This window comes from Gopherus evgoodei, chromosome 1 (genome assembly GCF_007399415.2).
Source record: "Gopherus evgoodei ecotype Sinaloan lineage chromosome 1, rGopEvg1_v1.p, whole genome shotgun sequence".
In the NCBI taxonomy this organism is placed as follows: Eukaryota; Metazoa; Chordata; order Testudines; family Testudinidae; genus Gopherus; species Gopherus evgoodei.
Window position 1 is genome coordinate 42,723,277 of NC_044322.1, and position 13,147 is coordinate 42,736,423.

The 13,147-nt window shown below is 41.4% G+C and overlaps 1 protein-coding gene across 2 annotated transcripts in view; it reads left to right on the top strand.

The window, feature by feature from the left end:
- The window catches only part of MTUS2 (microtubule associated scaffold protein 2), a 514,325-nt gene that overhangs the window by 191,635 nt on the left and 309,543 nt on the right, over positions 1–13,147 (top strand). For both annotated transcript variants that reach the window (XM_030562772.1, XM_030562780.1), the window contains exon 4: positions 2,092–2,332. In XM_030562772.1, the coding sequence (XP_030418632.1) occupies positions 2,092–2,332 (241 nt within the window). The remainder of the gene's footprint in view (positions 1–2,091; positions 2,333–13,147) is intronic.

Genomic DNA, 13,147 nt, shown 5'->3' on the forward strand with positions numbered 1-13,147 from the left:
GCTGCCTTCAGCAAACCCTCTGCAGGAGGTCCACTGAAGCCGTGGGACCAGAGGACCCTCTGCAGGCAAGCCACTGAAGGCAGCCTGCCTGCTGCCCTTGTGGCGCTGGCAGAGCACCCCCTGCGGCTTGCCACCCCAAGCATGAGCTTGGCGTGCTGGGACCTGGACCCACCCCTGATTGAAGATCATAGATTATTAGGGTTGGAAGGGACCTCAGGAGATCATCTAGTCCAACCCCCTGCTCAAAGCAAGACCAGTCCCCAAATGGCCCCTTCAAAGACTGAGCTCACAACCCTGGGTTTGGCCGGCCAATGCTCAAACCACTGAGTTATCCCTCCCCCCTAAAATGATACGATAAGATGTGCTTATGAACCTGCTAGGATCAAAGCTCCTATAGCCACTATTAAAGTGCATCCTCTAAATGCTTATAATTGCTGAAAAGATGTGGGCTTTCCATATTAAATACATTGTAATTTACAGTAGAATTAATCAGTAGATATACATCTGCATATGTAATTTTTGATTAATTTTTAAAATAAATTTAGCCCTGATTTCCAAGCCATTCACCCCCCCTCACACACACACACAAATCCCTAACTGGTTCACACTGTAAAATAAAAAAGGGTCCTTAACAGAGAATTATGATTTATATTTTAAAAGGAAAGTCTACAGAAGTTGGACTCCAACCCAGTGTGCTATTTGGGGGCAATAGTGTAAATGTGTCTTAGCAAATTGCAGAGAAGTGAACACCCATAAGTATGTGACATTGCTGTGTTCTTTTATCCCAGGTCATGGAAAGCAGCCCACAGCCTGAAGAGGTGGACTCAGGGCAGGTCTACACTTAACTTGCTGCAGCAGTGCAGCTGTATTGCTTAGTGAAGACACTACCTAAGCTGACGGGAGAGCTTCTCCCATCAGCATAGGTACTCCACTTCCCTGAGAGTTTGTAGCTATGCCAACAGGAGAAGTCCTCCCATTCACATTGTGCCCTCGGGGGGGGGGGTGGATTTCAGTTAAACTGACATAAGTTTGTAGTGTAGACTGAGCCTCAGTGGGACTACTCATGTGCATGTAGCTAAGCACATGAATAGGTCTTTGCAGGTTTGTGGCCTTTATGTGGAGAATTTGCTCTGCTGTTGTTTTTGGTGCTGTGCCTTTCATCAGCATTCAGACAACAGCCCGTTTGTTTGGGACATGAATCCTGAAAGTTTCATGAATTGGACCACACATTTGTCAAAAATGTTTCCCTCTCTTTTAAGAAGCTTCAATTTCAGGGAGCAGAAACAGCACCATGTGATTTAGGTTACCTACTACATATATATACATACATACAGACGTCGATAATGAATAACAAAAGCCAAAGTGAACAGTTTGTGATTAGCCCGTATGGTGATCTTTTCATACCAAACTATCTGGCAAATGCTTATGAATAGCAAATAAATTCATGGGACTCAGGGTCATTTTGTGAACAAATAAGGCCAAGTTTCTTTGTATTTATTCATCACAATGAACGTGAACATATTAATCTCAAACGAGATTATTTTTCGTTATGAAATTAGGTAAAAGTAATTTTAACCTTGTTTATAATTGTTTCATTCATTATGGTGTAAAAATTAAATTCTCCTAGTCTTGTAATAAAAGACAACTTGCTCATTCAAGAAACTTTGCTAGAGATGAATGTCTTTGTTTAAAAAAAATTGAGCTCTAGTTTATCTTCAAATAAGGAATATTTTAAATAACAGCGAATAAAAATTCCCTTTTCTCATTTCCTTAGCACATCATTCTCCATGGTCAAGGAGATTTACCTTTCAGGTGTTAATAGTGTCACTTCATTTTCAGTACTTGAAGCTTTTTCTGAGAGCAAGGGTCAGTGGTATGTTGCACTTGGCTGGGTTGTGAATGAAATTTTTTTTCCATGGATAGTGATCAATGGGATCAAACCATCACATTTTGAATCTCCCATGCTGATCTCAAACCAGCAACCACAAAGAGGAGAAATTAGTCATAGTCTTTGCAAGCAACTGTGAGCTCCTTGTTTCCTGAATATGTGAATACACTGCAGTGATACCTGTTTAATTTATTTCTCTATAGGTTGGGAAAAGGCCTATGAAAGAAGAATTCTGTTCTCCGCCATATACCCACTATGAGGTATCTCCAAGTTTTTATCGATCTGCCATGATACTTAAACCACAGTTAGGACTGGGAGCGGTTTCCAGGTTGCCCTCTGCAAAAAGTAGGATTTTGATTGCAAGTCAAAGGTCCTCAGATAGCTGCCTCCATCAACCAGGACAAATAACAAATGCTTCCAGCCTTTATCATCCTGAGGCTTCAGGTAAACTACAAACACTTCCTTTCTTTTAACTATAATCAGTAATTATTTTTTCAGACAGGCATATGACAAAATGAGCAATACCTTGTCCTGATACCAGAAAGCTCTAATATCACTCTACAAGATGCCTTTATCCAGTCTGAGGTAAGGCTCTACTGACTAAGGAGCCTGGGGCTTGTAGGAAGGTTCCTGGGTCTCTTGCCAAGGAGAAAGGATCAATTTCAGTACCAGTCATTACAGTGCTTGTGTACCTGATATTCCTCCTCCCTGTAGGTGTCTGAAATGTCTTATCTGCAGTAGTCGGAGGCTAGTTACCTTTGCTGTTGTACCAGGGAGGTTAATTGAACACACAAAAGTCTCTTTTTTATAATTTGTCTCATTCTGTCCCCCCGCCGCGCCTAACAGTGTTAAAATATGCTGGCAGAGAAGTAACATTTACTACAGACCTGACCTTCTGAAGGCCTGGCACAGACCTCTTCTGTGCCAGCACATTGAACACAGCACAAAATCAAGCAGATTAACCATAGCTTCCTTCTTGAAGAATTTCATTATGTTTGCATCTCTCCAGCCCATTGTTCTCTCACCGCTTTCAAAGATACTATTAAAATAACTCTTGTTGGACTGCTAATGATCTGTTGTGCCATCTCCCTCTGTGTCTTGATGTGTAACCCATTTGACCTTGACATTCCATCTGTTTTTACTGATTTTTAAATGACACAGAACTTGTTCTGGAGTGATTGCCTAATGCTTTTACTTTTTCATTGTGTTGCTCCAGACACATTATTTTCATTTCTGTCATCTCACCTCCAATTTCCCTTATGAGCAGTGAGATAAAGAACTCGTGGAATTTTTCTGCCGGATCTTGTTCCTGTGTTGTTAAGTTCTTTCCACTGTTCTCTAGTGGTTCACTGGCTTTCCTTATTGATCTATTCTTTTTATTTAGTAAAAGTATCTTCTATTGTTTTCCTTTACCTCCTGGGCAATCACTCATTTATTTGCTGTATTTTCTTTCCTTAATACCCATTCAGTATTGGTTAGTATTTTTCTTTGTCATCTTTATAGTTTGGATCCTTAAGTCTTATACAACCCATTTTTCCCCTTGACAGCTTTTTGACTTCTTAAGCCACCTTTATCCGTCTTTGTTTTTTTAAACCATGTCTCTGAAAAGGAATATATTGCTTATGAAATATGCCAGAGTGACAGCATTGGAAAATGATGTCCTTTAACCATGGAACAGACGTAATATAAGCAGTGGCAATGTAAGCTTCTGCACAGCTTTCTAGCAATATGTTTCACTCTCTAGAGCAAACTGAGGTTCAGCCTACCATTCGTGTCTATTCTATTCTTTGCTTCAATGATTAGACTGCCAGTGAAAATATCAATTAGCAATAATTGTGAGAACAATTCTTGTATTGTGGAAACCTGTCTATTAGAACCCGATCTGAAACAAATATCTTCTTTCATCTAAACCACAAACCATCATATAGTAAAAATTGTTTCAGTTCACTGGATGGCACATATGATGTGGTAATTTGATACAGAGCTTTTACCTCTCCGTCATCTCTTCAGATCCAGCTCAGGTGAACAGTTGCTGAACTCCATTATTTTCTGATAGCCACTGAACAGCTCATGTGAAATGAGCATTTGGAATCAGTACAGTTCTCACAACTGCCAGCTTGGCTGGCTGGCTTAGTTGTGTCTGTGCCTCAGTGGATCACAGCTGAGGGCTTGTCTGCATTACCGGCTGGATTGATGGGCAGTGTCTAGCCTAGATGCAATAAGTCGACTGCCGAGCGCTCTCCCAGCAACTGCGGTACTCCACCAGGGTGAGAGGCACAGGCGGAGTCGACAGGGGAGTGTCAGCCATCGACTTACCACAGTGAAGACACCACAGTAAGTAGCTCTAAGTACATCGACGTCAGCTACGTTATTCACATAGCGGAAGTGGCGTAACTTAGATCGACCCCCCCCCCCAGTGTAGACCAGGCCTGAGAATACCAATTTCAGGACACAGAGCTGAGAAATAGGGCACCCCAAACCGGTGGTCATTCTATCATTAGATTATACCAAGCCAGTAACAAAAGTGAACTTCTGTGTCACCACACTGGTTAACAAGAAGTCAAAACCACAGTCTCTTTAGAGATTCCAGCCCTTGGCTCACTACCCAGACATTGGACTTTATGATGAGTGGTTACTGAAAACCAGTTTCATCAGAATTAGGGTCTCTAGCGAAGCTTGACACATCAGTGTGTCGCCTTCTGCTGGTTGTCCTGGGAATTAGCTCTTCACCAGCTTCAGAGCATCCCTATTGGCCAGTGTCTCACCTGCCGCTGGCCCTGTGATCCTTCTGGACTCTGGTGCCATTTACCCTGGGGTTCTGGCTCAGCAGTAACCCACCATCTGAGTCTCCCCTCCCTGGGGAACCCGCAACCCTCTATCCCCACCTTGCCTCAGTGGCTACTGCCAGTCATCCTCTAGCCGCCGCTCACTGGGGCAAACTCCAGTCTATAAACCACTCATCTCTGGCAAGGAGGGTTGAACCTGCTGCCTTTGCCTAACCTCAGGCTACACCTCTGTAGCCTCAGTACCTCTGTAGGCCTTGCACAAGGCCTGCAGCCTGGGGAGTTGCCAGGCTGGAGCTGTCCAGCTCCTCTTGCCTTTCCCCAGCACTACTCTACTCAGGTCCCCTTCTCTCCCAGGCAGCCAGGTCCTCCTCTCTCTACAGCTAAAAAAAGACTGGCTCAGCCCCTGGCTCACAGCCCTTTTATAGGCCTGATTGAGGCGTGGCCCCAGCTGTGGCTGCTTCCCCAGTCAGCCTAGCCTTTTCTCTCAGGAGTGAGTTAAATATCCCTGTCATTTTCCCAGATCTGGACCTTAGCGTCCAAAATATGGGTGTTAGCACGAAAACCTCCAAGCTTAGTTACCAGCTTGGACCTGGTAAAGCTGCCGCCAGCCAGGGATTATACAGTGTCTAGCTCACTGTGGTCTCCCCAAAACCTTCCCTGGGGGACCCCAAAACTCAGATTCCTTGAGTCTCACAACAAAGGGGAATAAACCATTCCCTTCCCCCCTCCGGGTGTTCCCTCCCTGGGTTCCTGGAGAGATATATAGAAGCAAGCTCCGTGAATCTAAACAGAGGGACTCCACCCTCCCTGTTTCCAGTCCTGGAAACACAAGTACTTCCCCCCTCACCCAGAGGGTATGCAAAGTCAGGCTTAGTAAATCTAACACAAAGAGATTTTCCCTCTGACTTCTTCCTCCCACCAATTCCCTGGTGAGCTGCAGACTCAATTCCCTGGAGTCCCCACTAAAGAAAAACTCCAACAGGTCTTAAAAAGAAAGCTTTATATAAAAAGAAAGAAAAAATACATAATAATGGTCTCTCTGTATTAAGGTGACAAATACAGGGTCAATTGCTTAAAAGAAAAATGAATAAACAGCCTTATTCAAAAAGAATACAATTCAAAACATTCCAGCAACTACACACATGTAAATACAAAAAAAAAAAACAATGTAAACCTTATTGTCTTACTATCTTGTACTTACAACTTGGAAACAGAAGATTAGAAAGCCAGGAGATAGAAAAATCACTCTCATAGCCGAGAGGGTCAGACACAAGACAAAGAACAAAGAACTCACACCCAAAACTTCCCTCCACCCAGAGTTTCAGGTTACTCCTTTCCAGGTTAAAGAGACATTAACCCTTAGCTATCTGTTTATGACAGTCCCGCTACAGGTCCTTCTAATCCAAGGGATCAGCCACTTAGCCAGGTCAATATATAACTCAGATCTTACCCAATAATCATGCTGATGCCATTTGTTTAGTAACTAAAAACTAAAAAAGGTTTAATAATAAAAGAAAAGCAGAAGAGCGTTATAAGAGGTTAATAGCTCATATACATACAAGTGATTGCAAAGTCCTTATATCAGGTTTGAAACAGTTATGGAATAAACTGCGAGCTTGCAAAAGTCTCTCTGGAAATTACCTAAACAGATTTCAGTCCTTATTTAGAGTTTCCTTGTTAGAAAACCAGTCCAGGGAAATGAAGCAGGAAATGAAGTCAAAAAGACACCTGAAACATCTCCATTTTATATCCTCTGCCATGTGCATGGAATTTTAATGTCCCAAACAAAGCCAACAGACCAGATACATGGAAAATTAGTAGCCCAGGATGGATTCCAGGGTCACATGAGCATATCACATGCCCTTTAGGGTGACCAGGTGTCTGTTTTTTTACCAGAACGCCCGGTTGAAAAGCGACTCTGGAGGCTCCCATCAGCATCGCCTGTTAAAAGTTCAGTCGGCGGTGTTGCGGAGCTAAGGCAGACTAGTCCCTACCTGTCCTGGCTCCGTGCTGTGTCCCACAAGAGGCCAGCAGGTCCAGCTCATAGGCAGAGGGGCATGGGCTCCATACACTGCCTCCGCCCCGGGCACTCACTCCGAACGCCCATTGTCTGGGAACCACGGCCAATGGGAGCTGCGGGGGTGGTGAATGCGGGGGAGAACAGCATGCAGAGCCACCTGAAACCTCTCCACCTAGGAGCTGGACCTGCTGTCTGCTTCAGGGGCGCAGCGTGGTCTACTGTGCCAGGACAGGCAGGAAGCCTGCCTTAGCCCCCTCACTATGCCAATGACTGGGTGCTGCCAGAGGTAAGCCCGTGCCCTAACCCCCTGCCCGAACCCTGGGGCCCCCAGAAAGACAGAGCCCCCTTCTGTACCCCAAACCCCTCATCCCTGGCCCCACCTCAGAGCCTGCACCGCCAGATGGAGCCCTCGCACCCTCCTGCACCCCAACCCCCTGCCTCAATCCGCAGCCCCCTCCCACACCCTGAACCTCTCATCCCCAGCCCCCCTCCCCGGAGGCTGCACCCCCAGCTAGAGCCCTCCCCCTCTCCCACACCCTAACTCCCTGTCCCGGCCCGGAGCCCCCTCCTACACCCTGAACCCCTCATTTCTGGCCCCACCCCAGAGTCCACACCCCCAGCTAGAGCCCTCACCCTCACCTGCACTCCAACTCCCTTCCCCAGCCCAGTGAAAGTGAGGGTGGGGGAGAGCAAGCCACCGAAGGAGGGAGAATGTAGTGAGCTGGGGGCAGGGCTCAGGGAAAGGTGGGGCAAGGGGCATGGCCTTGGGGAAGGGGCATGGCTAGGGTGTTCGTTTTGGGGGATTGGAAAGTTGGCAGCCCTAATGCCTTTACATGCTTTGATGACTCACAGAGGCAGCCATCCCATGTTCTTCCTGAGATGTCCACAGGAAAGGTTTACTGGGTGGGATAAATTTCTTAAAAGGCCCATTGTGGGCTGACTGTTCTTAAAGGGCTATCAACACATAGTTCTCTGGCCCTAATATAAATTCTCCCTGGGAGGTGTTATCCAGAAATAAAACACATATGTAAGATACCAATCCATAGCCAATATTCATAACTTCAGATACAAAGATGATACATGCATATAAACAGGATAACCATACTTAGCAAATCATAACTTACCCATTCACACCTTACATGACTTCCTTTGTACAAGATTTGTTGCAACTGTAGAACAGTGGTAGCAATAATGATACAAATGGTCATATTCAATCATACAGCATCACTTTAGTAGAGAAGACAAGGAAGGAATGGGTCTGGAACTACTGTCTCAGATCCAGAAGGATTAAGGCACATTGGTGAAGCAAGATTGGGAAACTTGCACTGTTGCTGTATGTATAATGTTTAAAAATAGAGAACTTAATTGTCTAAGCCTGTCAACTTGGCACTTTTGCATATGCTAAATCTACTAAAAATTTGCTGTACCGAGTCTATGCAAATGGTTGTGTTTAGCTCTCACTTTTGCACTGGAAGTGAGGAGTAGAATTCCATTTTGTTTATAGTTTTTCAAGCATCAGTTTATAATTTGAAATGAAAAGAGCAATTTAGAGAATCTATCCCATCCAGAGAACTGAGTCTGACATACAGATCTGATAAATTAATATCAGTATTTGCTTTGTTTGAATCTAAATTTTTTATGGGTCAGAACAAACGTGTTATGTTTCTGGGAATTTGACACCTTTTATCTCTTTCTGTCAACTTATTTCCCTTAATTTGACAGCTGTTGTGGTGTTATGTTAAACTATTTCCTTTTATCTGCCTTATTGTTTTTTATGTGGTATTAGAGCAACAGGATGAAATGTAGCTTAGATAAACTTAATATAATCAAATGAAGCATACACACATAAAACAAAGCACTTTCTCTGATATAACTGAAGGCAATGTTTTGTTCTTAAAAGTGAACATTTATTGGTTTGCTTGATTAAAGCATAATCAACTGTGGTATAATAAATGTTTCCCCTTGCTAGGCTACCATTACTACAAGCAAGAAACTCTAGTGAGCACCTACTTGAGGGCTGATCTTGAGCCCTTAATATGACAAACCTTTCGCTGATTTCAGTCTTGCAGGATTAGGTTTTTGAGTGGTGGAAATGGAAGGAACTAGCCAGTCCCACAGTGTGATGTATATATTACTACATGAATCTGCCTTGCCACAGTACAGTAGCCAGGGCAGAACCAGTGCCTTGTAATGGAGATTTTATTCCTTTCCGCTCTGCCTTCCCTAGTACAGCAACTCTTTTAACCAGCCTCGGTGGTGCTGCACGGCACTGAGTATTTTGGTTCTCAGACAATAACAGTAATGAAGACAGTACTGTCTCTAAAGCAGTTGAGCATTAAATCCCTGAACTCCTGCTATCAGACAAGCCACAGAGCAATGCATTAATGGTCTTGTTAGTTTCAAGCAGTTATAGTCTTCATTGAATTACTGCATTCCAGTAAGGCAGTGTTGTGGAAGGGAAATCTAATAATGAATGATATTGTGTATAATGCTGGTAAACATCACACAAGGAGGCTTAAAATGTGATTGAGTTGATTACAATTCTGTAAGTGTAATGTATTCAATCCATGGCGCACCTCTGCATGTGTTATACTGTCATTTTCATATTTAGTGGTACCACTCTTTAGAAATGCTTAAATGGATGACTAACTTTAAGAAGAGGATATAAAGTAGGTAGGCAAGGAGTAAGAAAGTGTTATTGTTATGGGGGGAAAGTGCTCAACGCTATAGGAGGTATAGTAAGTCAATGAATTGTGATATATTCAAAGGGAGTTGGGTGTCATTCTCTCTCTGAGAGCTTAACACTCATTTATTCTGCATAAATTTTCCTTACCTCTTCTACAAGAGCCATCAAGTGTTGAACAAGTATTTAATGACACTTTACACTATGTCTGTAATGTATAAATTGTTAATATACTTTCCTCTGTTATGAAGACTTTTGGGAGCAAATATGGTAATATTTGTGTGAATTGGCTGATTTTGATTGGCAGACTATCTGACTTTGAAAAGTAAAATAGTGATCCCTTGGCCATCTTTTAAATTAAATTAAATGCCTATTATTTTTTCCTGATGTTTATGAATATTTTTTCCTTGTGCAGTGTGAGTTAATTAAATTTTCCCTTCCTTAGTTTATGATATTTACCATTTTAATGGCTTATAGGATTTTGTGGGAATCTTAAACCAACTCCACACAATTGAAATTGGATCAAAGCAAAATCTGTTATTAATAAAAGGGCAGTCAAAGCGCTTATACTTTTCTCTCTGTTAATGAGTTGAGGACCGATCCTGACAGGTGCTCAGCACCCCCGTCTAGGTGCTAAGAGTTTCCAAGTCCTACTGGAGATGCATTTTTTTCCCCAAAAGATAGAAACAGGACTGTATTTTTCTCTCTCTCTCTCTCTCTCTCTCACACACACACACACACACACACACACACACACGTAAAGTACATCACTAGTGCCACTCTGTCTCTGCAGCTGTCTCCTTCTGTGTCTTCTTTATTTTTTATGTTGTGACTCAGGGCTACTGACTATCACATGAGATTTGAAGATAAGAATTACACTTTGAAGTTGCTTCCTGTAATTTTGTATTTATGCTATTCAGGCTTCAATTTTATTCACTTGTTCTGTAATCTGATAAACCTGGGTCTTGGGGCAGATCTGAGCTGTTGAGCATCTTAGTTTTTTGAAGAGAGAGATTACACACTCAGAATTCAAGAGTTACAGTGCTATGTTCTGTATCTCCTAGTTACTCAGTGTAATGATTCTGAACGGCATTGCCTACTTTTTCAGCTGGCAGAATGGTGATTTGTATGCTTTTGTGGAGATTTAGAAGTGTCTCAGTATGACACATCTCTTCAGAAGAATTATATGAAGGACAATTATTGCCACCTTAGAAACCTAGCTCTACTCTCCCTCCCTTCTCTTGGCTAATACTGCTTGTTTAAAGTAAACAACCTGCAGTAACATGCCATGTTCTCTGGCTGTCTCCATTGTTCTATGTCACATTGTAATTCTACACCTGGTGCCACAGACATTGTCAGTCACAGTATTGAAATCCATTGCATCAATCTGTATTTTTGTACAGTGCAAGGAAAATGCTAAAGTGATTATTAAATACTAAGTGTTTATGTTCTGCTTCGATATCACCCTAGCGTAGAAAATCCAACAGGATGCATTTCCATGGGAAGTTAGGAAACAGAAAGAGAGGACTTAACATAATTCCATAATCAGTGTGTAAATGAAATGAAAAGGTGTGAAGGTGAAAGTGGATAATGAAAAAGGTCATGTTTTCTAGACTTTTAATCATGTTTGTTTCTCTTCTCTGGACTTTCTTCAGTTTGTTCACATCTTTCCCCAAATGTGACGCCCAGAACTGGACACAATACTCCAGTTAATGCCTAATCAGTGCAGGAAAGAGTAGAAGAATTTCTTCTTATTTATTTCTTACAACATTCTTCCTAATACATCCAAGAATGATGTTCACTTTTTTTAGGGCTGTTGATTAATCACAGCTAATTCATGCAATTAACTAAAAAAAAAGTAATCGCAATTTTAAAAAATGGTGATTAATTGCACTGTTAAACAATAAAATACTAATAGAAATTTATTAAATACTTTTGGATGTTTTTCTACATTTTCAAATATATTGATTTTAATTACAACACAGAATACAAAGTGTACAGTGCTCACTTTATATATTTTTTATTACAAATATTTGCACTGTAAAAATGATAAAAGAAGTAGTATTTTTCAGTTCACCTCATACAAGTACTGTAGTGCAATCTCTGTTGTGAAATTTACAAATATAGATTTTTTTTAATATAACTACACTCGAAAACAAAACAATGTAAAACTTTAGTGCCTATGTTCCATTCAGTCTTGTTTCTTATTCAGCCAATTCCTAAGACAAAAAAGTTTGTTTACATTTACAGGAGATAATGCTGCCTGCTTCTGATTTACAATGTCACCTGAAAGTGAGAACAGGCATTCGCATGGCAGTTTTGTAGCTGGCATTGCAAGGTATTTATGTGCCAGATATGCTGAACATTTGTATGCCCCTTCATGCTTTGGCCACCATTCCAGAGGACATGCTTCCATGCTGATGATGCTTGTTAAAAAATAATGTGTTAATTAAATTTGTGACTGAACTGCTTTGGATTGTTACTGAGCAAAATCCATCATCAGCATGGGCACATGTCTTCTGGAATGGTAGTTGAAGCATGAAGGGACATATGAATCTTTAGCACATCTGGCACATAAATATCTTGTGACGCCAGCTACAACAGTGCCATGTGAACACCTGTTCTCACTTTCAGGTGACACTAAACAAGAAGCAGGCAGCATTATCTCCTGCAAAAGTAAACAAACTTGTTTGTCTGAGCAATTGGCTGAACAAGAAGTAGGACTGAGTGGACAAGTAGGCTCTAAAGTTTTCCATTGTTTTATTTTTGAATGCAGTGATTTTTTGTACATAATTCTACATTTTTAAGTTCAACTTTCATGATGAAGAGAATGCATTACAGTACTTGTATTAAGTGAATTGAAAAATACTATTTCTTTTGTTTATTACAGTGCAAATATTTGTAATAAAAATAAATTTAAAGTGAGCACTGTACACTCTGTATTCTTTATTGTAATTAAAATCAATAAATTTGAAAATATAGAAAAGATCCAAAAATATTTAACTAAATCATATTCTATTGTTTAACATTGTGATTAATCGCACAATTAATTACAATTATTTTTTTTAGTCGTGCGATTAATCGTGATTCATTTTTTTAATTGCTTGACAGCCCTACATTTTTTGCAACAGTGTTACACTGCTGACTCATATTTAGCTTGTGCTCTACTATGACCCAAGATCCCTTTCTGCAGTATTCCTTCCTGGGCAGTCATTTCCCATTTTGTATGTATGCAACTGATTGGTCCTTCCTAAGTGCAATACTTTGCATTTGGCCTTACTGAATTTCAGGGTATTTACTTCAGACCATTTCTCCAGTTTGTCCAGATCATTTTGAATTTTAATCCTATCCTCCAAAGCACTTGCAACCTGTCCCAGCATGGTATCATCCGCAAGCTTTATAAGTATACTCCCTATGCTATTATCTAAATAATTGATGAAGATATTGAACAGAACCAGATCCAGAACTGATCCCTGTGGGATCCCACTCTTTATGCCCTTCCAGCATGACTGTGAACCATGCATAACTACTCTCTGGGTAATGGTTTTCCAACCAGTTATGCACCCACCTTATAATGCTCCAGCTCGGTTGTATTTATGAGAAGGTGATGCGAGACAATATCAAAAGCCTTACTAAAATCTAGAAATACCACATCTACCACTTCCCCCACATCCACAAGGCTTGTTACCCTGTCAAAGACAGCTATTAGGTTGGGTTACCATGATTTGTTCTTGACAAATCCATGCTGACTGTTACTTAACACCTTATTA